The sequence below is a fragment of the Acartia tonsa genome, chromosome 13 (assembly GCF_053477335.1).
Source record: "Acartia tonsa isolate MP-2025a chromosome 13, ASM5347733v1, whole genome shotgun sequence".
NCBI classification, from domain to species: Eukaryota; Metazoa; Arthropoda; class Copepoda; order Calanoida; family Acartiidae; genus Acartia; species Acartia tonsa.
In genome coordinates, this window is record NC_137272.1 from 25,394,430 (window position 1) to 25,419,769 (window position 25,340).

The 25,340-nt window shown below is 33.1% G+C and overlaps 2 protein-coding genes and 1 long non-coding RNA gene across 3 annotated transcripts; all 3 read left to right on the top strand.

The window, feature by feature from the left end:
• Positions 1–1,179: 1,179 nt before the first annotated feature.
• Positions 1,180–3,260, top strand: LOC145334948 (uncharacterized). The gene is made up of 3 exons (XR_013885060.1): positions 1,180–1,321; positions 2,772–2,862; positions 3,163–3,260. It is a non-coding gene; the product is annotated as an uncharacterized LOC145334948 (long non-coding RNA).
• A 237-nt stretch (positions 3,261–3,497) lies between these two features.
• LOC145334944 (uncharacterized) lies at positions 3,498–21,417 on the top strand. Its single transcript, XM_080180585.1, has 15 exons — positions 3,498–3,624; positions 3,719–3,792; positions 6,520–6,644; positions 6,922–7,035; positions 11,942–12,019; positions 13,029–13,096; positions 13,390–13,473; positions 13,808–13,937; positions 14,376–14,457; positions 14,932–15,017; positions 15,478–15,559; positions 19,631–19,701; positions 20,006–20,186; positions 20,643–20,761; positions 21,147–21,417. The coding sequence occupies exons 3-15, from the start codon at positions 6,564–6,566 to the stop codon at positions 21,363–21,365; spliced, it is 1,395 nt and encodes a 464-aa protein (XP_080036711.1). The 5' UTR covers positions 3,498–3,624; positions 3,719–3,792; positions 6,520–6,563; the 3' UTR covers positions 21,366–21,417.
• A 1,159-nt stretch (positions 21,418–22,576) lies between these two features.
• LOC145334947 (succinate dehydrogenase assembly factor 4, mitochondrial-like) lies at positions 22,577–24,843 on the top strand. The gene is made up of 4 exons (XM_080180588.1): positions 22,577–22,681; positions 23,258–23,313; positions 24,006–24,109; positions 24,559–24,843. Exons 1-4 carry the CDS (start codon positions 22,580–22,582, stop codon positions 24,636–24,638), a joined length of 342 nt encoding a protein of 113 aa, XP_080036714.1. The 5' UTR covers positions 22,577–22,579; the 3' UTR covers positions 24,639–24,843.
• The last annotated feature ends 497 nt before the right edge of the window (positions 24,844–25,340 follow it).

Genomic DNA, 25,340 nt, shown 5'->3' on the forward strand with positions numbered 1-25,340 from the left:
AATTAAGGTCCAAAATTAATATACATAAAATAAACTTTGCGAAAGGTTTCGTTTTCCATCCTTTTTACCTATATGTGGAAATATCTTTTAAAGTTACTTTTTCCGTTTTGTCCATCTTTGAATTTTATTTGCTTCGCTACTTTTGGTTGTTGTCATACATTGGTTAAACTTCAATTTTTGTTAGAATCTAAACTTTAAGCATATAATAAAACAAACACACTAAACAATCAGATCATGGAAAAATCATGCAAAGTAGCGAGTAATGTTGTATTTCCATACTTTTCTCCTATTTCTAGCTAGCCCCTGCCATGCTGGTGGCTCTAACCTTGCGGGGTCAATTTCCTAACCCTGCGGTCAATCATTTACATTTACATATCATAACCTGAAATAACCCATCAAAAGCTACTGTTAAAATACGACGAAACCCGTTACTTTCCATCTAAGTACCATAAAATTTAGATACCCTATAGGACCAATATAAAGTTTTCCTAAAAAGTCGATAATAGTTGCCTTTTTTTAGTTCTCTTTTGCATGATACAACAACGAATTTTAAAAGATCAAAACATTAAAGTTTACTGATTCAATTTCAAACTCTTCGTTTAAAACAGGTGTAGTAAAGTAAAGGATTAAGTCTAGATTAACAATAAGATTATTTTTGTCTCCTCCCATTTCTTTGGAATTGTGACCATAAAATTCTATAATTTGTTTCAACTTCAAGACTACTAAATTAATCTTAAGTTTTAATACAGGGTAAAATATTTGTTTGTGTTTAATTATTTGTTATAATTTATGTGAAATAGTTATAAGATATATATTCATTATGTAACTAGTTGCTGCGCCTTAGCATCTAGGTTCTCCGAATTTGGACTGGATGGGATAAACGGAAAATAACAGAAATCCAAGATCGACTTAAATCTTAAAGTTTAAAAAATTCTCCCAGGTTTAATGCGAAGCTTCCCTAAAATGTAGAACTCTTTCGGTTTAGTTGTTATCGATATCTTTATGATGCAGACATTTATCCTTGCTACATTAGTTTAGAATAGATTGGCATATATTTTCTTAAAATTAAAAGATTTAACTATTTATGATATGAAGATGTATTACTAGGTATATGTATAAGAATTAAAAAATATATTGCATTATGAATCTAGTTAAGTATTTTGTATTTTTTTCAGATCTTAAATAAAAGCAATATTATTAAAAAATTACCAAAATACAAATAAAAATGGACGAAGATGTAGAACTGACAATTTCTCGGCTGAAGTCCGAGTTAGAATCAGCTAAAAATGATGCTCGAGATTTTGAGGGGAAAATGATGAAGGTTTGTCTTTGTTTCAATAAAGCTTTTAGTAGAAAGAAGTTGACCCTTCAAGATCGATTTTAAAAGAAAAAAATCTACAAAAAAAAATTTAGGGCGTAGGTTTTTTCTATTAGGAGGTCGCGGTATTACATCCCAAAATAGATACCTAAAAATTTTCCTTTGAACTATGAGAAGCTCCACTGTAAAGTATAACTATATCGGTTTAGTGGTTAGCGAGATTCTTTGCTATACACAGACAAATAGACATCCTCTTTTATACAAGTAATGAACTATTTGTAACTGTAGCAATTAATTTAGCAAGTGCATTTATAATAATTAAATTGTTGCACTGAATTCTGTTAGAAATAGTTTTTTAACTGTTACATGTTGACATTTTATACATTTTGCGAACACGTTTGTCAACTAATATGCTATTAGGGGTAAAATTTCTGGCAAATCCTAAAATTTCACGCAAAGTTTTTACTCCTTACTTTTTGTTTTAAAATGTCTGTCTCTAAGATAACATTGTTTAATATGTAAATTGTTTGATAAGTTGTCCCCTAAAAGTCTCCTATTAGGTGGCGTTTAAAAAGAAAAATAAATCAGCTAAAATGTCTAGACAGTTTTTAAGAAAATCTGCGAGTCGAAAAAGAACTTTTTTCCAGGAAGAGGGGACAGTGCATAAGACTGCAAATTATACTGGTACCCAAAGTTTTACAAGTGTTCATTGTCTTAAATGCTACCGAAGGGGTAATTTTGATAATCATGATTAGTGGTGGTGTACATTAATTTATCGTCCATTGTCTTATCCCTTAAGATTCCTGCACTTTACTGTACTTAAAATACAAATCCGAGTTAAAAGTTAAAGAATTTAAATTGAAAAAAAAAGGTTAAAAAAGAATATGTAGCTGGACTGATAGAGATTTAAGCTAGGGTTATTTACATGACGTTGAATTGGAGTTATCAAGAAAAGGGAAAATACATGTAAATGAAACTTAAGCTGTTGAGACAAAGAAACAGCCATTAAAAAAAGCAGCTGTTTTGACTGCGGCTGCCTTGAACTGTTATTTTGTCTTAATTCAAATTGTTGTTCACACTTTTAAAATGTTTTTTTTTTGCACAATACTTGGGTCTGGGTCTATAAAATATTAATTGATAGCGAAGCTATGACATAACTCCGTTTGTTTGTGCGTTTATCTGTTCAAATGGGATTGATTTACTCGGTTGCTATTTGATAAAGCTTTAATTTTTTTGTGAAGATTTTTCTTGATAATTTGCATCTACTCTGAATCTCGATTTGACAGTCAATCCTTCTGTCTGTTTGTAAATAATGCTACAATACATACCTATGAGATTATTTAGTTGAGAGTTTTATATTTTTATAGGTATAAAAGAAAAATTTCCTAAAATTCTATTGAATATTTTCCTGTCTATTTCTATAGGTATTTTGTTATCATATGTTTAATTTTAGGCAGCCTTATACGGAAAAGAACTATTGGATAAAAATTTGGAACTCGAAGCAGAACTGGAAAAAGAAAAACAAGAAAAATATGAAACTAATCTTAGGAACATACTTTTATCTGATAGAAAACTCGGAGATGTTTGATATTTACTGATAGGAGTGATTTTATAATACATCCAATTAGTTGATTACAAAACCTTTGTCTGGAAGTCTTAACTACCTATGCATTGTAAATATTTTCGCCAGTGTATGGGCTAATCAATTCTTTCTAATTTTACAATTTAACAGCAGTACAATTCATTATATGGTTTATTTAGAGATTCGAACTTATCAATCATATCTCTTTACTAGGATCTTTACAAAAGTAAGCATCCAATTAAACTTAAACTATGATTGACTGTTAGATTACAAGCTAAATGCGACATAGAAAGAAGTTTAAATTCAGAATTAGAACTACTTAGAGAAAATCTTAAGGGAAGTTAGCTAACACTTTTACTTTTCTGTTTTTTAAAAGATTTTATTAAATAAAATTAGCGACTAGAACCATTCCAGGACCTATATGAAGCTTCCCTTAAAAAAGCTATCAGATAGTTAGTTATTTAATCTTAAGCTTCAGACAAAAAAACCTTACTACTATATAATATATCAAGATATTTCCAAAAGGAGGATGAAATAAAAATATAAATCAAAAAAAAACTTCAAATGTTGCTGACTAAAAACTTATAAATTAGGCAGAAGAACAAAAATTAGAACAATTACGAGAAAATGAGGAAGAAAAGACATCAAAACGAGAAGAAACATTGACTGCTAGATTAACAGAAACTGAACAAGAATTAGATATTGTTAAAGCTAATGAAAACAGGTTTGATCTTTTCATTTCATTCTAGTTGAATTTAGATTTTTTAAAAATTCAATATTAAATAGGTACCTATCTAATAAATATTTTGCAATTTCAGATTAAAGATTCTGGTAGAAACTTTGGAAAGTCAGTTAGCAGAATCAAATTCTGCCCTTAACAAATCAGTTGATGGTAAGAATAGTTAATTATCGCAGCATACTATAAACAGCTTTCCGCGGATTTATAAAATGTACAATTACGCATCTCGGGGCTAAAAAAACTGGTTTTATATTGTGATTGTACATTTTTATATTCGTAAAACCTATCGGTTTCGAAGCTATACTAGAATTATCTATATTTTTTGATAGACTGACATAACATTATAAAGTTATGCAAAAAAAAACCTAAAATTATTGAATAGGAAATCCTCTTTTCTCGTAACTTATTAACCAGTAGGACACAGCCTAAAGAATGTACCATTAGCATTGTTGATAACAAACAGAGCATGATATTATCCATTTGCCTATTTTGATAACTTTTAGAAACAAAATGTTTAAAGGTAAAATTGTTTCTTCAAGAAAAGTAGCATATTAAAAGTTCTTTACATAATATCGAACATACCATGTTTATGTTTCTATATATTAAATCTGCCAAGTAAAACAAGTCATATTATAGGGAGGGATATAAAGATAGGGTAATGAACAATACATATTACATACTATATACATTTTAAATAGCAGCATAGTTTTTATCTTCACATTATCCTTCCCCGCTCCCTTATTTTTAAAATAAATTTGTTTCAAGCCTAACCCCTGCGGGACTACCAGTACCCAGTGCCCTAACCCGAATTAAGTAATAAATAAACAAATGAAAAACTACTATACCTCCCTCCACCCTTTATTTCTAATTTATCATATGATAAGGAAAGATATCAGTGCTCAAGAGATAACTTTGTGTGATCATACTAAGTAGTTAACTTGTTTTATTTGACTACCTACCTATCTATTTTTCCGTGAACAAAAATATGCACATAAAAGGTTTCATGACAAAATGCAGTTTCGTAGATTTTTAGCTCGCACAGGGTCTTCTTACTGCTTAGCTTTATGTCTTAATTATTTTTTTTGTTGAAGTACAGATACAAAAAATATTGACCTGTAATTTAACAGAGGGATAGTTAATGGGTTGAAGTGCTTGAAGGAATCAACCTTAAAATAATTTTGTATGATATGATTATGGGGATGCATATATCACAAGAGTATACTTTTGAATTATTGGAATTTTGAAAAATGCATGATAGAATAAATAAATTCTTTTATTTGTATGCTTTTTAATGAATATGATGTCATAGAAAAGGAAAAAATACTGTGTTCAATAATTTTAGGTTCAAGTGCATTTCAAGCAAATACACCTTTATTTGTAAAGTGGACATAGTTATCCTTGTTGTATATTTATTTATTTGATTGTTGGCTTACAGTTGTGCTCAATTTAATAGCATACAAACTAAACAAGGAATGATTTGTACAAAAGTCGCACAGAAAAAAAATATTTGCTTAAATCATTACATTACCCAAAAAGAAGTTTCGAAATATTGTTGTGTACAGTTTTCAAATAATTACCTACTATTTTCAATAGCAGAAAATATTGAATAACTTTGACTAAATGTTGCAATTAGAGGTTGGACCCTGTTATCCAGGGGCTCTGTATTCAAGGGGTAAGAAACGACAGTATTAAATAATCCTAATACTTAAAATATAAATATGAAATAGCTTAAAACTATCCTTTTTTTAATTTAAAGTTTTCCTGATAATTTAGTCGGTTTAGTAGTTTAGAAGTCTACTAAGCTATTGTCAAAACAAAATTATTGCTTTATGTAATAGGATTAACAAGCTGAGAAGTAGCTGCGCTTATCAAACCATATAATAATAAGATTTTTAGAGTTAAGTCAAACCACTTCATGAAAATAATAATTTTCGTTCTTTCTCTCTTCATAGAGATATACCTACTGTGAAGTGTATTTTAGCCTTTTATAAACAGCATATTAATTTTTGAAAAAATTTAGATTTTAGTTTCTTTTGACAGAAAATAGAAAGAAAATATGATTTTTTTCTTCACATGTCTATCAATTCAAGCAAAGCACGACAGCCTTCCATTTTTGGCGAATGCATCTTATTTTCGGCTTTTAGTCAATTTTTTACAGCGGTGGCTTCTGATTCGTAATTGATATTTTCCAATAAAATATGTTGAAAATGGTCTCTAACTTTTTTGTCTCATAGGAATGCAGAGTAATTTCTTGTATGACAATTAAATATAAAATAACTGTTATGTTTATGTCAAAAAGATACAACTTGATTATAAGGTTAGAATATAAAATTTTTAAATGATAGTTTGTCTTTTAAACAACTATAACAGGGATGAAGATCTTTAAATATTTTATAGTCCATATTTAGAAAAATTAACATTTTATTTGTTTTAAAATTAAACCTGATGAAATACAAGGGAAATAGTCATTCTTATATTAATGGATCTTCTGTAGATTAGGATTATTTGTTGAAAAGTTTAGACGAAGCTAGTTTTAAACCAACCAATCACAATTTAAAACAAAAGTTTGGATCCAACAAATTAAGATAACTTAGTTATACAACTTTGAGTATCAGTATAATCAACGGTCCAATGCAATGGTCCACTCCCTCCCCGCTTTAATGTATTTAACTATTAATATTTCTTACTCTGATAATCGCAAACAATTCTGTGATATATAGATATTTTCACGTTTTCAGGGAATAATACTTGTAAAGAGAGGAGAGTCTCATTTAGCATTTTTGTAATTTGGATTTATTTTTACAGAAGAACTCTTATCAGTATCTCCCAGATTTTTGCAAAAGATTTTGAAAATTTTATAATTTGATATTTTTTTTTTAGATGAAAGTTTCAGTAGTGAAGTTGTAGAATTGCACCAAGAAAAAATGCAATTAATGCAGGATAAACAGACCCTACAAATTGACCTGGCAACGGCCAACAGCCAACTGGCTGGGTTACAGGATCAGGTATTGTTGTTGTTGTTATCTGCTCTCTAACTTTAGTATGTGTATCCTTGAAAATTTCCAATCTCGAGTCTTATATTTAAAATAGGTAGGATGTCTTTCAAGGATGTATTGTATAAGGGGTGGTATATGAATAATTACCCCTCCCCCCAAAAAAAATATTTGATGTCCTTGATGTCTTTGTACAGTGTATGTGTCAGTACCAAAAGATCATGCTGACTACTGGAACGAATAGTTTTTTCTGCATATTCTATTTCATTTCATCGTTGTTTTTATTTAGATATTATCCCTGAAGAACAGATTAGAGGCGAAGGACAACGAGCTAGAGAGTGTTCAGATAGAAATATCCAGCTATTCTAAAACTATTGACAATCTTAATCTTCAACTTGTTGAGGTGAGTTGGGTTTCAAATTTGTTGCCAGTATGGCTTTGAAACCGATCAATATCCGATGTATAAGAACCGGTTCTCAGCCATTCTGAAAAATCATCTAGAGCAACGTATTACAGACAATTTTCCACGAATATTTCAACAAAAATCATAGAATTAGCTATGACCCGGTCCCTTGGTCTCCCTTGGTTTGTCCGACATATTTTTTACTGCAGATATATCAGACTTTTTAGACAGGGCGAGGGCACTGGGATGGATATGCTTTGTTTTTTTTTGTTTTTTTAAAGGGGGAAATCTATATAATAATGCTAAATTAGAACTTCCTAACAAAGATCGAGTAAGGGGGGCGTCGGATCTGACACTTTTGCGTAAACAGGGTGCATAGGCTTTGTGTTAGGAGTTAGAGGATAGGTTATTTGGGAAAAAAGTTTACATTTGGGGTATATTTTTCTTATATTTAAAAAAAATTTTGATAGGTATCCAGGTTCAGGTGCTGCAGGCTGGAAGGTCGTTTCTGGACAGGTATAAATGAAAAAAAAAATTATTTGAAGAGTTAGAGATCAACTTATTAATCCAAATATGCATCTTTAGGGATGTTATAAGCATATATGAAGAGAAAATAAAAATCAGAAAATTTTTACTTTTGAAGTTAGAACAAACCTTATTTAACAAAAGTTGCTACTTTATGGATGGTATGAACTAATGTAAAGAAAAATTTGAAATCGGGCTCCAGGTTCAGGTACTGCAGGTATCCAGGTGGATCCTGGACAGGCAAAAACTGAAAATTTTCACTTTTAAAGTCAGAGCAAAACTTATTTAACAAAAGTTGCTTCTTTATGAATAGTATTAACTTATTTGTGCTTATTTGAAGAAAAATTTGAAATTGGGCTCCAGGTTCAGGTACTGCAGGCCTCCAGGTGTTTCCTGGACAGGTAAAAACAAAAAAATTTCACTTTTAAAGTTAGAGCAAAACTTATTTAACAAAAGTTGCTACTTTATGGATAGTATTAACTAAATTGAAAAAAAATATGAAATCGGGCTCAAGGTTCAGGTACTGCAGGTATCCAGGTGGATCCTGGACAGGTAAAAACTGAAAATTTTCACTTTTAAAGTCAGAGCAAAACTTATTTTACAAAAGTTGCTACTTTATGGATAGTATTAACTTATTTGAAGAAAAATTTAAAATCGGGCTCCAGGTTCAGCTACTGCAGGACTCCAGGTGGATCCTTGACAGGTAAAAACTAAAAATTTTCACTTTTAAAGTTAGAGCATAATTTATATAACAGAAGTTGCTACTTTATGGATAGTATTAACTAAATTGAAAAAAAAATATGAAATCGGGCTCAAGGTTCAGGTACTGCAGGCCTCCAGGTGAATGGTGGACAGGTAAAAACTGAAAATTTTTATTTTTGAAGTTAGAACAAAACTTATTTTACAAAGTTTGCTACTTTATGGATGGTATTAACCAATTTGAAGATAAATTTGAAATCGGGCTCCAGGTTCAGGTACTGCAGGCCTCCATTTGAATTCTGGACAGGTAAAAACTGAAAAATTTTACTTTTGAAGTTAGAACAAAACTTATTTAACAAAAGTTGCTACTTTATGGATAGTATTAACTCATTAGAAGAAAAATTTGAAATCGAGCTCAAATTTCATATACTGAATGCCTGCAGGTGGATTCTGGACATATAAAAATTAAAATATTTAACTTAAGAGTTAGAACTATATCTATTTAACTAATTCAAAGAGAAATTTATAATCGGGCTCAAGGTTAAGTTAAATCCAACCATTTTGTTACATTTTGAATTATATCTGCAAAAATAATATTAACAATCGACTAGAATAAAAAAAAAAAACATATTGTCAACAGGTCAGTCACTAAAGGAAGCCTGCAGAAAATACACTGCTCTAACTGCGGTAAAAATCCAACAAGTAGACACAATACCATTAATTTGATACAAAAAAGTTATTGAAGTTTAAGACTTCGAATTCAGGGAATTAAGCCTAATTGTGGCAGTCTTCCAGCAATTAGAGCCTCGTATTTCCTGCAGGCTTTCTTCAACTATCAAGTATAAAAAAAAGAATATGAAAACTTTCTTGCATAATTAACTTAAAAGTAACAAACAAAACAAACAAATTTTGTTAAAACAGACAAATAGAACTAAGATGCAAGTTAGACATCATCTATTCATTGTCATATTGAATTGCCAATAAAACCACATGTTTCTGCACAAACGTCTCATCAATCTCATGAGGAGCATGAGCATCGTCGTTGAGAAAAAAGCTGTCAAACTCAAAAAGCAATTTTTAAAAATAAGTTTTGCTCTAATTATAAAGTAATTAAGTACGTTCATTATTAAACTAACCAGAATCCAATTGGAGGCCTAAGCACCTTAACCTTGAGCCCGAAATTTAAATTATTTAATACTAGCAACAAAGTAGCAACTTTTGTTTTAACTTCAAAGGTATCATTTTTAGTTTTTACTTGTCAAGAATCCACCTGGGGACCCGCAGTACCAGAACCGGGAGCCTGATTTCAAATTTATCTTTATTTATACTATTCATAAAGTAGCAAACTTTGTAAAAACAAGTTTTGTTTTAACTTCAAAATTAAAGATTTTCAGTTTTTACCTGTCCAGGATCCACCTGGAGTCCTGCAGTACCTGAACCTGGAGCCCGATTTCAAATTTTTCTTCAATTGAGTTAATACTATCCATAAAGTAGCAACTTCTGTTAAATAAGTTATGCTCTAACTTTAAAAGTGAAAATTTTTAGTTTTTACCTGTCCAGGATCCACCTGGAGTCCAGCAGTACCTGAACCTGGAGCCCGATTTCAAATTTATCTTCAAATAAATTAATACTATCCATAAAGTAGCAAACTTTGTAAAACAAGTTCTGTTCTAACTTCAAAAATAAAAATTTTCAGTTTTTACCTGTCCAGGATCCACCTGGATGCCTGCAGTACCTGAACCTGGAGCCCGATTTCAAATTTTTCTTTACATTAGTTCATACCATCCATAAAGTAGCAACTTTTGTTAAATAAGGTTTGTTCTAACTTCAAAAGTAAAAATTTTCAGTTTTTACCTGTCCAGAATTCACCTGGAGGCCTGCAGTACCTGAACCTGGAGGCTGATTTTTATTTTCTCTTCATATATGCTTATAACATCCCTAAAGATGCATATTTGGATTAATAAGTTGATCTCTAACTCTTCAAACAAATTTTTTTTTTCATTTATACCTGTCCAGAAACGACCTTCCAGCCTGCAGCACCTGAACCTGGATACCTATCAAAATTTTTTTTAGATATAAGAAAAATATACCCCAAATGTAAACTTTTTTCCCAAATAACCTATCCTCTAACTCCTAACACAAAGCTTATGCACCCTGTTTACGCAAAAGTGTCAGATCCGACGCCCCCCTTAATGGTTAGTTCGTAAGTCAAATTATTTAAAAGATAAAAAGTGTACATATAAAACACATATGTATTTGTATACTAAAATAAAATAATTTTTTTTTGTAAAAAATCTTTGTAGATTTTTATATTTTTAATTAAAACATTTAGCTTTCTTTTCTATTTTTATCCTATTTACTTAAATACTTTATCATCAGTTGAAGTGATTACGTATTAAGTTTCTTTAATTTACAATGCAAAGTGCTAAAAATGCAACAAATAAACTTTGTTTGTCTTGATAGATTCAACAAAAACACTCAAGATTACAGAGATATGATAATGGCCAATGAAATTAGAAGCATAGAATAAGGAGGAATAGAAGTGAAAACCCTAAATATTTCTGGGAAATTTGAATGAATCTTTGACTTGCGCAGTAAAGACAATAATGCTAAAGTACAAATCACACTGACTAGTTGGACAAAATTAAAAAAGTTTAATTTGTATCAAAATCTAATTGATACTGTTAAGTATTTGTTTAAAGCCTTTAAATTTAGTTTTATATTGTACAGTATACGTTACGAAAAATGACTGGTCTTTAAAATGATCTAGCCCCCCTTGTAATCAAGTTGTAACCCTATTTTTTGTATGTGTAATCTTTATATACATGTATAATGGTGTTAGTTGCGGTAAATTAGATGAAAGAACATTTTCCTACATTCAGCAGGCTATAAAAGAAGAAATTCAAAAGTGAAAAAATTCATACCCTTATTTTTTAAAGTAAATTTTACTTGAGCCGAAAAATCACATAGTAAAATTGAAATAAGCATAGGGGTTGTGTCGAGTTTTATCTTCAGCATAAAATTCTGCTTCCATAGACCCCTCACCCGACTTCCTAGCTCTCATACAAGTCATTTGAGCCCAAAAAGTATGTATCAAGACCTCAAAATCTATGATTTTTCGGCTTAACCAAAATTCAATTAAAATACATTAGGGTATGAATTTTTTCATTTTGAATATTTTCTTTCATAGCCTGTTGAATGTCGGAAAATGTTCTTTGATCTAATTTACCGCAACAAACACCATTATACATGTATATAAAGATCACACAAACAAAAAAATAGGGTTACAACTTAATTACAGGGGGGGCTAGACCATTTTAAAAACCGGTCATTTTTCGTAACGTATACTGTATTTTGTAAGATTTGTCTTTGAAAACATTGCTAACATTTACTGTGGATAGTAGGTACTTTTTAACCCTTTAAAATATTGGTGTCATACTAAGTAAACCACCACTATAACACACCTCATGTGGAGGTGATTCTAGCATTAGATGCTTGATCGTTTTAGACAAAGATGAAAAGTTACTTTTAATGTACACCTTGTTTTAATAAGTATGATTGACCACGTTTATAATTTTTAAGGGTTAGCTAAATGGGTACAACCCCTCCCCCCCCCCCCTCCCCTTATGCTCAACAAGGCTCTTTGATGAAAATTACCGCTCAATATGTTTTTTTTGTATAGGTACAAGGACAGCTGGATGCAGAAAGAAATATGGCTGGTGGAGAAGCTTCGGAAAAAGGAAATTCTTTGTTTTCAGAGGTATTTCTAGTTATACTTATCATATTTATATATTTTTCTTAATAAATATAGAAGATCTAGATCCCTAATCATTAAATTGCACCAATAAAAACAATCCTGTCATATTATTGGTTAGAACGTGTACTGTACACATTTTGGTATGAAATCGATGGTATTTTTCATTTCATTTATATTTAATAAATCCACTATTAATAGTTAAATTCCTTAGGCTAGCTTTCGGGAAATGGTTCAAAAATTTCATCGGTAAATTATTGGAATGAATCATATATGACTAACTAAATCTAAACAAAAACTTTCGTATGCCTTTTTATAAAGTTGGACGGATTATTTTGTCTTGACAGCCCATCGAGGGTGAATTATCTATTGATTTTTCTATTTGTATAAATACAAATTATAAAAAGGGGGGGGGGGGGGGGTTAATGCAACCATCTCGTAATCAGTGAGCAAATGGCACTTAGAATTCGAATTTTGATCTGGAATTTTGCATGAGTAATCCTTGGTAGGTCTATTTTCCCTAAATTGAACAAAAAGTTGGAAAAGTAACGGCTAACGGCTGGCGGCTCAGCAGTTTAGCCATTTTTAAAACTATTTTCAAGGGAAATCATCACAAAACCTATCTCCACATAATACTCTATGCTGCTCCAAAACGTTTTCAAACGGTTCTAGCCGCTAGTTGCTGGTACTACAAATCTAAAAATGTTTTTTTTGTATCATTTCACATGATTTAAAGCAAAAATGTGTTTCAAAAAGTTGATTCCTACATAATTTATGGCAGATTTGCTCTAAAAGTAGCCAAAAAACGGCTAAACGGCTGAGCCGTTAGCCGTTACTTTTTCAACTTTTTGTTCGATTTAGGGAAAATAGACCTACCAAGGATTACTCATGCAAAATTTTAGATCGAAATTCGAATTCTAAGTGCCATTTGCTCACTGATTACGAGATAGTTGCATTAACACCCCCCCCCCCCCCCCTTTAGGTCAGCTGTCACTTAATTAAGTGTTTGTCCTAGGTTGAAGACAGAAGACAAGCGGTTGAAGATCAATTGTCAGTTATGAATTCTAAATATAATGCTATCAAAGGAATTTACAGTCAATTTGAATGTTTCTGTACTGAACAATTTTCATGCAAATAGATGAATTATAGAATTGTCCTGCTGACTACTGGATAATTTATCACTGCTTTATGAATAAAAGCAAGGCTTAGAAGAAATTCGAATTATCACTTACAGATTTATGTGGAATAGACTAGAACCACAGTATTTATTTTAAGATAGACTTATGCTTTTCAGGGAAGATTTCTCTGGATAATATTCGATAGATTTGGGCAAATATTAAACTTTATTTCAAAATTAACTGTCAATTTCTGTAATCAGAAAATTATGATGTAAAAGTGGCGGAACTACAGAAAGTCAAAATGCATAATTCCCAACTACTCAGCATAGCAGGCGGTGGAAGGTAAGTTATTTAGATAATTGGGTATCAAAAATGCTCTGCATAATTATTGTCTCTTTTTCGGACTACTTAGAGTAAACGTCCCTACCGAAGGCCTTATTCTGCGGGTCTTTTAGCCCTGCGTAGTTCTCCAAACGTAATCAAGATTCATCATACAGATATGCTTTACAATAAGTTTTTTTTAAGGTCCACTTTTGGTTGTAGTGAAACTGCAGAATGACTTAAACTAACACTTTTATAAAAAAAAAAAAATAGCCTATTTGTGTCTTTTTGGTATTTATTTACATAAACAAGATTAAATAATGGGTCAAAATTATAAACAAAATGTATTATTCAGTAACAATACGGAACATGTAACAAGATTAGAGGATATGTTAGCACAAGAAAAGAAGAAAGTTCGCCAGTTAATGGAAAGTTTAGATCAGCTAGGAGCAGCTACAACTAATACTAAGAGATCTCCTCCTAAGGTGAGTTTATTAAATCCAAGATGGCGGTAAATAATAGGCTTCAGGTGTCTACCTATTTCATGTCCATTATTGATTTCTATTAAGAATTTTGAAAATTGAACCCAAGTGCCATTAGATGCCAATTTGAATATGAAATATGAAAGAAATATTTTTGTGAAAGGAAATTATTTAAAACTATGCATTGAGCCATAATCCCTTACCATACAAATATATCCCTTATCAAGGACCATGTCATATCAAAAGACAATAAAAGTTGTTTCTACTACTGCTAAGACAGACGCAAAACATTATTGTCTTACACCGTTATCATAGTTAGGGCTATCAAATAAAGAGTTGCTAACGGGGATTAATTAAGATATTAGCTTCACAAAAAATAGTTTTGACGGACAGTCTATTCTAAAATCAAGTTGCTCCAATGCTCATTGTACTTTCTTAAAGGAAGGGACGAAGGAAAATGGTTCAGCCGATGGAGTACCATCCAGAGATGTTAGTCTTATGGATACAAACGATAGCACTACAGGTATTCAAAAGAATTAAAGATAATTTGATAACAAGACTTTCATTTTAGATTATAGGCACCTCGTACCTATAGTTTAGTAATTAGGAGCTAAGTTACTTTATGATTCCAAATTCTCGTCTGTATGTATGTCTGAAACGTTTGAGGGGACTTTTTATCGGCTGATATTTGAGATACGAAAATTTTTTTTGACTAAAGAAGTAATTTGTTAGGCTTTCGAAGGGAAATGTGATTTACTCGGCTGTGATTTAAGATAGAAGGCTGAAACTTTTTTTTGAAGATTCCTCTAACAGTTAAGCGTTAATTTACCATAATTTTCCTTATTCTGCTTTTTAAACCGAAATTATCTTTTAAAAACATTAGGTAAAGAAAATTATTGATTTGCTTTTTTATCCATCTATTTTGTACCAAATTATCATTTCCACTGACTAATCAACTGCCAAGTGAAATATCATGAAAATTATTTATTTTCTTTAGAACCCAGTGACCATTTACAGAGCAAAGAATACAAATATATGGCCCATATGCTAGATGAAGCTAATAAAAAACAAGAAGAATTAAGGGTGAGCAATTTTTTGTACAAGCCCCACCCCAGAAAACTCTAATACAATGATCTTCTTATGAAACAGCTATTTTCAGGGGTATATATTCTGCTTGGGATATCCTGCTAAGGTGGGGGGGGGGGGGGTAATAAAAAATGTGTGGGAGGAGAAAAAATAAGGAAGAATTAAGCATTCCTGAAAACATTTTTTCCATTTTTTTCCTTTGGGGGGAAGGAAATATTTTGCAGCAGGGGAATAAAATCATTCTTGTGCAGAATAAACACCCCTGGCTATTTTTCAAAGGAATTAAAATTTGTTTTGCTTAGAGTATCACAAAATAGCTTCTATGGGGTTTATAACTAATTTTGAGAAGGTGTAGATTGATACAATTTGCAACACGACAAGATTTACCTATCTATCTATCTATTATATCTATTCCATGTTATTGTTCATCTATCTATCTATCTTTGTATATATTTAGGATGAGGTAAAGAGATTAGTACGAGAAGGAGTAGATCAGTCAGACAAACAGCAAGAATTATCCCGCCAGCTTCATAACGCTGAGGAAAATGGGCATTACCGTTAAAAAATTGTAATTTAAACAATCATTAGAAAAAACTGCTATCAAAATATTATAAGCTTGTTCTTAAAGATATAATGATAATTATTTAGTAGTTGCTTGAAAAATAGCTTGAAACCATCTCAAGACTTGAACCTAAAAAAACCTTAAACCATCCAGGGACTATCCCTGTTGTTGTTGTTGTTGTAGCCACGGGCACAGCGCTCAACCGCGTTCATCTTCATCTTGATTTTCATCAAGAAGGCCAAGAAATCTGGCTGCTTCTACCGGGTTCAGCCATAAGTCTCTGGTGGTCAGGTTAGTTGGGTTTTGTGCACAGTTAAAGAGATGATTAGTGTCGTGATTTGGTTGGTTGCATTTTGGGCAGAGATCGAGAGTAGGATCTTCACGGATTCTGGCGATAAAACTGTTTAGGTCGTTGCTAAATCCAGATCTATAACGAGCAAGCATTGTTCTAGCTCTTTTAGGAAGCTGTTTTTCAGTTTTATCAATAGGTGGTGCTGGTTCATTCAGGACTCTGTTGTATTTGAGGTTGGCAATTGTGCTGGAAACTGAGTTTGTATGAATCTGTTTTACAAGATTCTTGTAAACTGTGTTGTCAAGGCCATCAGGGGGAATCATGTTTTTGACTTCTTCCCCAAATGCTGTGTCCAAAGTATTTCTCATAATACGTGGTGGTTTTGTTACCAGTGGTTTATTGTTTGGATGATGTTCCTGTCTGGTGGCAAGATGGAATTGTTTTGACAGCATTTGACAGTGATTCTTTACAGGCATCATTTTACATTCTGCATGTAAGTGATCGTCACCTGTAATTCTGAGACAGCCTGTCACAGTTTTCAGGGCAGCATTCTGAGAGGTTTGGAGTTTGTCCCACATGTCATCTGCCAGATTTAGGCTCCAGATTGGGCAGCAATAATTAACGATGGATTGGCCAATTGCTTTGTAGGTGGTGAGAAGAACTTCTTTTTCTTTACCCCAATCTGTACCTGACAGTGATTTAAGTATGTTATTTTTGGAACTAACCTTTGATTTTATGTCTGCGGCATGTTTTCTGAATTTAAACATGTTGTCAAAGGTGACTCCTAAAATCTTTGGATTTCTAACTGTTGGGACCTTTTCATTCTTGATGTATATAGGTAGGTCAATGCTGGCTTCGTTAGAAAAAGTGGTGAAAATAGTGGCTGTAGATTTAGATGGAGAAATCATTAAGTTGCGGGTTTGAAACCAATCATCCAAGATGTTCAAATATTGGTTTATTTCAGCGCATAGGGGTTCATGAAGTGGTCCAGAGTTTAAGATGGTGTTGTCATCTGCATAGCCAGACAGTTTAATGTTGCCAGGTGGTTGTGGCATTTTGGCCATGTATAGGTTGAAAAGCAGTGGGGAGAGAACTCCCCCTTGTGGAACCCCTTGTCTCATCTTTCTAAATGTTGATTTTGAGCCACGGAATTCAACATATGTTTGCCGTCCTCTGATGTAGGCACAGAGAAAGCGTTTTATGTGACCATTTAGCTCAAGGTTGTAGATGTCTTCCATCAAAAGGTCATGGTCAACAGTGTCGAAGGCCTTGGACAAATCAATAGCGACAGCTACAGTTCTGTTGACAGGCCTTTTCATGTTGAGTCCGGTGGTGATGTGTTGGCTAATGTCGTTGAGGGCTGTTGTTGTTGAGCGGCCCTTGCGAAATCCATGTTGATGGTCAGGGAGGTCAATGGCAGCTGTGATCTCAGGTAGAAGTATGCTCTCTAGTATTTTAGCTGGTGGAGAAAGTAGTGATATAGGTCGATGGCTTGACCCTTGGTCCACTGGTTTCCCAGGTTTAAGTAGGGCAATGATTCTGCTTTGTTTCCAGATGGCGGGTATTGTAGCAGTATTGACAACATTATTGTAGATCTTAGTCAGATATTTGATGCCGTTTGGACCAAGATGTTTAAGCATTAATGGAGAGATCTCATCTGGTCCTTGAGCTTTGGAGTTCTTGGCAGCCTTGATGGCTTTGGCTGTCTGGGCTACAGTGATATTAATGTTAGGATCAGATGGTTTCTTCTTTAGGTTCCTGAGAATGTTTCTGGATCGTTGTGTAGGCTTTTTGTTTGTTGTAGGTGTGAATTGACGATTGAATTTGTTGGCTAACTTCTTTGGATTATTATAGACCTTGTTATTGAAGCTAATGCCTTGGTTGTTGGGTTGGCTTGGTTTTTTAGTTAGGTTTTTTACTGTTGTCCATAGCTTCTTGGTGTTGGCTGCACATGTGTTGAGATGTTCCTTCCATTTTTCTTTCTTGTGATCGTTGATTTTATTTTTGATGGTATTGTTAAGTTCAGGGATTCTGGGATCAGATGGATCATTTCTCCTAATTTGATCACGTTCTTCCATCATATTTAGTGCATCAGTAGGAATTTCATTTATTACTCGCATTATTCTGCCTGCAGGGATGTGTTTTTTAGCAGCAGATTGTATGGTTTTTCTGAAGAATTTCTCATCTTTATGTACATTATTTGTGTGGTAGGCGTCGGCAAATATTTCTTCTGTGGAGGCAGTAAACTTTTCCCAGTCAGCTTTAGCAAAATTAATGTACTGTCTGTCTTGTGATTTTATCTTTTTGATAGAAGCTTTTATTCCAATCAAAATTGGAAGATGGTCAGATGAAAGTTTTACTTCAGTTCTCCATTCGCTTGTTGCCATTAAGCTGTTGGATACAAGACTAATATCTGGTGATGATCTTGAATTAGATGTGATTCTTGTTGGAGTATCTTCGTTTATAATTCCATATGGTTTATCATTGATAATGTCTGCAAGGTCTCTACCTCTAGCATCTTCAGTTCCCTCTGAAAACCAGAGGGGGTGGTGAGCATTGACGTCGCCCACTATGACCGAGGTGTTATTTAGGTCATCAAAGATGTTATTAAGTGGTGGTGAGTATGTTGGTTGACCCGCTGGTTGTTGGCAACTGCTTACAGGTGGTATATAGATGTTTCTTATTTGTAAGTTGTTGTCTTTTCCTTCAATCGAGATAGTTAATGATTCAAGGAATGGGTCATTGTCCAGGGGAGGGGGGGTGGGGTCCACATGGAAAGGGATGTCATTATGGACCAGGAAGGCAAGGCCTCCTCCTTTGTTTGTTCCCCTGTCCTTTCTTACTAGAGTATAGTTGGTGGTTTTGAAGTCTTTTGATTTAGTTGTTAATTTTGTTTCCTGGATTGCAGCTACAGGGATGTTAAATGTGTCCAGGTGGTTCAATAATTCATCAATTTTGCCGTAGATTCCATTTGTGTTGTGTTGTAGTATGAAGAAGTCCTCGTCTGTGTCAAGGTATGGAACTTGTGGGGGTGCGGGGGGTGCAGGGGGTGTGGGAGGTGCAGGGGGGGTGCCGATAGGGGGTGGGGGTGATGATTGCTGGGGGGCGACTGATGATGTGGGGGGTGTATGTGGGGGTGGGCTTCTTGTACAGCAGGGGCCTGTCCAGTGTTTTAATTTTTGCCTTTCTTTCGATGTTTTGAATCCAGAGCATTTGACGTGTAGCCAGTTTTTGCAGAATGAACATTCAACACAAACAGACACAATTCTCTTGGTACAGATTGGACAGGTCCAGATTGGACCTGGATTTTGTTCTATTCCAGCACGGATTAATAATAGCCGGATAAGGCGTGCTGGTGTTGCCTTCTCCTTTGTCTGCTTAGTTAAAAACTCGGAATAGCTGTTGTGCACTGTGCAACATTGTCGACTTTAGTGAAAAAGGGTAGAAGTTGATGACGCGGTTGGCTGTGGTGGAAATTGTTTGCTCTGGTTCTTGGCACAACTGTTGCTGGTGGTGTTGCTGTTGTTGTGGTGGAGAGGCGACGTAGACACGACCAGAATACTCTCCCTAAATTGGAGTCCCGATCGGATCGGTGATTAGCAAGATCTTAACGGACAAACAACAAAAAAACTTATTGCTATATATAATAAGATATTTGCCTTTTCCAATTTATATTTAATGATATTTAATTTAAAAAAACTAATGTTTCTCCAATAAAATAATGATAAATATGATTTTAATGCTATTTATGCCGCTAGGTGTCAGTAAAGTTACTCAAATCAGAAAACTATGCTCTTAAAATGGAACTAGAGAATGCCAAACTAAAGGTAAGTCATATATTTTTAGGAATAACACAATGGACAAAAACTTGTTATGACTTCCAAATTATTATAAACAAAATTACCCCTTTTGAAGATTATAATTTTTTATTGAAAAGTTTGGACGCTTTAATTTAAAACAAACCATTTAAAATTTATGACCCAAAGTTTTAGACCAACGAATGAGAGAGCATGAATATAAAACTTGAGGTTACTGTAATTTACAGTCCAATGTTTTCTACCTTTCAAAGAATTAAAAGCCACTTGTAGATCTAATGGATGTAAACAGATTGAGCAAGAATTATTATTTTAGATTGATAACCCAACTGCCCAAGCAAAGAAACAAGAAACTAAAAAGCGAAGAATTGTAGAGCAGGTTAGTTTTGGTGTCCACCTGGAGGATGGTAGCAAGGAGAACCTTGAGCCTGCAGATCAGAATCCTGGCGGATTTTCTTTCAAAGAAAGTGTTGCTGCCAAATCAAGTAATAAAACAGGTGAACGCATTTGCGATTTTTTTTTATTGGAAACAATCGTAAAGTGGTAAGTTTTGAGTGTTTGTATACTTGTACATTGAGATCTTAGGACATGCAACAATTATGCAATGTTGGACAAAAACTTTACATTAGTAGGACAAAGGCACAATCATCTCAACTATTGCAGAGATCCAACCCTTCAATTGCACGACCTTTGTTTTAGTCCTAACCATGCATATGATAATGGGTTGCATCTGTTTTTAACAAAGGCATCCTCCCTCTTTTACTATTAATGTGTCACGCACCTGTTGTAGCAAAAGAAGGAACTTTTAAAAGTTTTTTTTTGCAATGACTCAGTTCGGGCTGATATTTGAACCTATCACCGTCCCAATGACAAATGGATGACATACTTGTTACGCTACAGTCGCTGGTGATCAATCCATTTATGAATCCAATCTAAATATATTTCTTTTGTAGGTACCACAACAAACAATGAAACATCTACTTCTACTAACGTGCTAATTGAAGACAACCTTAACACTGACAATAATGAAATTGGTCCTAAGAAACGACGTGGAATTCAAATGAGCGACAAGGTATAATGAATTATTATTAAACTTTGGTAATGCATTGGCTGAAAAACGGATGCAATGCATATTTTAGTACCAATTCTTGGGCGTTTAAAATATCTTTGCGAACTAAAACATAGGCAGACATTCTACTTACCTCTTTGAATACTTCATTCTGTAGAGTTTATGACAGTTGTCGCCAAAAAATTTCTCATCATACATGTTGTGAGATTATTAGGCCATATTAGCAGTATACACCATTTTAAATGTCTCTGGTATGACTCGGTGTAGTCTCTGCTTCAACCCGTCACATTCCCCTCAAGGATAAGCTTTACTATTTTACTTATGCGGAGTAGAAAGCCTTCCATTTTTTATTAAGTTAGTGGACTTTAGATAATATTTATTAATATAGGTTGAAGAAATCAACGAAGACGGTAGCAAGGCCGAAAAAGACCTTGATGGCGAGGCGAATAGATACCAAGCAGGGGTTAGCAGAGGCGAAAAGAGAGCTCTTGGGGCTGCAGAAGCTTCCAACGGCGAGGCGGGTAAAAAAATCCGCGGCGCGGGGAGAAAACACACCGCGGCAGAGGTTAAGAAAGGCGAAGTTGAGCAGGAATGTAAACAACAATAATAAATAGTCAGGGACAGGGAGTAGCATTCGCAAGACAAAAAAGTTTTAAGAACAGAGCAGAAAGTTGCATATTAAACAAAGCAAATGCTTTAGGATAAGGAGGAATTTTTCATCTAAAAATAAAATATATTATCTTTACCTTCAGTCATAAAAATCAATTTGAGAATTTGTTCCTTACAATGTTTTCGCCTTTGCACTTAGTTGAAATTATGACACTGAAGTTGTAAGCTTGAAGTGTAAAATAGGATGCTTTAATTGTTTCAAACAGAAAAAGATCCAATTGATTTCAAATATTAAGTTTGTGGGGGGGTTTCTGTGCTCGATTAGGTACTTTTTGGGAAATATTTAAATCTCTTTTTGCTGTATTCAACTATTTTGATTTCAGAATGCTTTTCCCTGTCTCATAATTAACCCATATTCATTTGATTACTTTTTAAGGAAAAGAAATCTATAATATTCAAAAACAAATTTTTTTATTATCTTTAAATAAATGAAATTCAGAGATTTTTTCCTATATTAAAGATGATTTTGTTTAAATGGTAACCTTTAAACTTAATTGAACTCTCTTAATAATCAGTTTTTAAGTATCTATATTTTATCAAATTGACCTATATAACTGTTGTTTATAACTCCAAATATTAGTATATTTTTCTTCTATTGAAAATAACTGTGATTTCCATACGCAATACGCTTACTTTTATAGTCGATACTGTTGTTTTTGTAGTATTTTGCAGTCTTCATGTTATTTTAGAGTTGGTTGTAGAATAATTTTGGGATCATGGAAAGAAAACGAAGTTTCGGGTTTCGTCGTATTTTCACTAGCTTTTCTCCTATTTCTAGCCCCTGCGGGGCATATTTTCTATCCCAGCGGGGCAATCATTAACATTTACCTAACCTAACCTAAAATAACCTTTCAAAAGCTACTGTGAAAATATGATAAAACCCGCAACTTCGTTTTCATTCTCTGACCCTAATTTTGTTATAAGAATGTCTTTATTTCTTTTCAAGTAATAATACAAATCAAATCATTGTAGTGAAAATTTGAAAAAAAGGCTCTTTTAATATTATTATATAATCTTGACTTTCTATCTATGATTGTAAGTATCTAAAAAATGATCTTTATGTAAACTATTACGCTTATACTTTTTAAGATTTAGAAGTTTTTTAAAATCTAATAATGAAAATTATACCTATATAATATATATTTCAGAAAAATGAGTGTTATACTACGTAGTAGTGCAAAATTAATAAGACAAAGCTATAATGAATTTATTTTTAAAAGAACAATAACCTCGACACAAGTTTTAAATCACAAGGTTGGTCAAATTCTTATTTTATTATACCTATTTAATTTTTTGTTCGAACATTTTAAATCTGAGTAAAAATGTTAATTCTTTTACTTCTATCAAAAAACAATACCTTAATGATTAATGATTATTCTATGTCCATCCGTCCGTCATTAAAATTCATCTTCAGCAGTTTATATCTGCGTTGTCTCAAAACAATTTCTCTCATAAACTTTTCTGTATTACTACTGGTAATGTTTATAGTCTATTGTATCTCTTTAATAGTAGTTATTTATCGCATCATATTATAAACAGCTTTCCGCGGATATCAAAATTACAATTATAAGATTAAAACCCAGTTTTGTTAGCCCCGAGATGACGAAGGCACGGGTTAACAAAACTGGTTAAAAAGTTATTATTATCCATTTTTATATTAGTAAAAAATTGGATTATACGAAACGATACATGATTTTTCAGTATGGCTCAGAACCGGTTCTAATCCAGCGAATATTAATCGGTTTCGAGACCATACTGGAAAAAATAATTAGTTTGTTATTGCTGCGTTATTTATGAGGATTGTTTTTGCTTATGGATAAAAAAATTTAGGAAACCAAAGATGCCGAATCTTGTTCAAGAGCTGAGGCGCACGCGGAAAAATTAAAGTAAGTTAGGTAAGGTTAGTTGAAAATAACAATTTTCAAAAAAAATCAGTGCTTCCCTCAAAGTAACTCTGGAGCACTGGACTCTCCCTCATGAAAAAATTTGAAAATAGGGAGATTTGTTGTGGGGTTGTCCTTTATTGATTTTGGGCTTAATCTTGCGGGGCTAACCAAGGAGCTTTGAGGTAAACCACCAGAAAATAAATCCGTAGTAAATATATAGTACCTATAAATGTATTTACAGATAACTACCTGCCCAAATTTTCCAAGGATCTTTTTCGTGTGTTAGCAAATTGTTTCCTGCTACTTGGCTGTGTTAATATTCCCAAAACTATTGGTTGATTTTAAAAGACCCACTTGAGAGTCGCCACAAGGTCTTTGGGATGGGGTCATACAGTTGTTTATCCCCTTCCCCCTTTAGTGTTTTACTCTAATGTTTAAGTGTAAAGTGAAACGCGAATGTTTTGGTCTGAGTTAAATTTGTAGATTTAAAAAATAATTTGAAGGTCTTGACGACGTATCGAATATTAAGGGGGAAATGCCTTATTAGACAGTCAAAAAGAAATAATAATTGCCATAGAATCCTCTTAATTAATACTCTCTATAAAGGTCGACAACCATCCCTTGATATATTTTTATGATCATTGTACTTACCTACCGACTATTATTATCTATTTTAAATAAACATTTTCTAGGAAAAAGACACCAATTGGAAAACTGGACGAACAGCCAACTTTACATCCTGCCCAGGAAAAAGAACCATTGCCCGCCTGGCCCGATAATAAAAATCCCCATACAGGTAATATTAATAGATCTTCTATTTAGAAACAAAATTCAAGGGGGGGGGGGGGTGGCCTTAATTGATCAGTGGTTGGGTCTTTCAAGTAGATGGTGCTCTTACTGTAAGGTCTCATTCTATGGGGTATATTACTGAAGGACACGTGACCTACCATATGACTCAGGCCATTTTGAGAACATAAGCAGGGAGGGAGGGGACATTGAGCTGTTTATTACACTAGTCCCAAAAGTTTTAAAAGGATGTTTTGGTTTAAGAACTTTGGGGACTTTTATTGAATTTTGATTGGTTGTTTCAATAAGTTGAGTTTCCAAACGTTTCAACCATTAGTTATAATCTACAGACGGGGTAACTTTGTGTATCAACATTTGGGATGTACATCAATTTATCGGACATTGTCTTATCCCTTTAGATCCCTGGATAATAAGAGACAGATTCAGTTTTATTTTCAGGTGAAGTAGGAGGCCCCAGGGGACCAGAACCCACCAGATACGGTGACTGGGAGCGTAAAGGCAGGGTGTCAGACTTCTAAATTCGAGGATTTTTCATTAATTCCATCCGTGGATTTATTTTTTAATGTGATGTTTTGTTTTTTGATGTATTAAGACCATATTACCTATTGGTTCTTATGAATTGACAACATCTATTTGTATTTGTCTTTTAAATCCATTTGTAATATGAAATTGAAGGGAAGTTTCGATACTAAAAAAAGTATAAATACAAGTATACAGATAAAAGTTTATAATTTTGTTGCTTGGTGCATTTTATATGTTTTTACAAAACAGTTAACAATACATGCCTACAACATGTTTAAACACATCTTAGAAATATGTGATATTATGTGTTTGTGTGGGGTAAGCTTCGAAATCTTTCAAGTCAACAACTATTTATCTTATAATATATGAACCAAATAATTTGAATATCGTCTACTCTACCTTTTTTGTAAAACTTTTAGCAAGTTGCTGTGCAATGTGCAATGATGCCAATATCTTTAAAACTTTTGACTTTCCAGCTTGTGCAGACTTATAAGTATACCTCAAAGGTAGGGGATATGGTAATTTGAGAAAAACTATTTGTATTTGCATTTTTCATCAGTTAAAACTAACAACTAAAGTATTGTAATATGTTCTTCTGAGCTGGATCTTTAAATCATTTTAATGGTGATTTAGATCGGGGTGCGCCGAATTTCAGCCAATCACAGCGCGGCATTTTTAAAATACCGTGCTGTGATTGG

Excerpts from the sequence above, each read along its gene's own strand:
- LOC145334944 (XM_080180585.1), top strand. The coding sequence starts at position 6,564 with ATGCAATTAATGCAGGATAAACAGACCCTACAAATTGACCTGGCAACG. Across the intron at positions 6,645-6,921 it reads TGGCTGGGTTACAGGATCAG|ATATTATCCCTGAAGAACAG; the intron begins GTATTGTTGTTG and ends GTTTTTATTTAG. Across the intron at positions 14,458-14,931 it reads TACAAACGATAGCACTACAG|AACCCAGTGACCATTTACAG; the intron begins GTATTCAAAAGA and ends TATTTTCTTTAG.
- LOC145334947 (XM_080180588.1), top strand. The coding sequence starts at position 22,580 with ATGAGTGTTATACTACGTAGTAGTGCAAAATTAATAAGACAAAGCTAT. Across the intron at positions 23,314-24,005 it reads GCGCACGCGGAAAAATTAAA|GAAAAAGACACCAATTGGAA; the intron begins GTAAGTTAGGTA and ends AACATTTTCTAG. Across the intron at positions 24,110-24,558 it reads TAATAAAAATCCCCATACAG|GTGAAGTAGGAGGCCCCAGG; the intron begins GTAATATTAATA and ends TTTTATTTTCAG.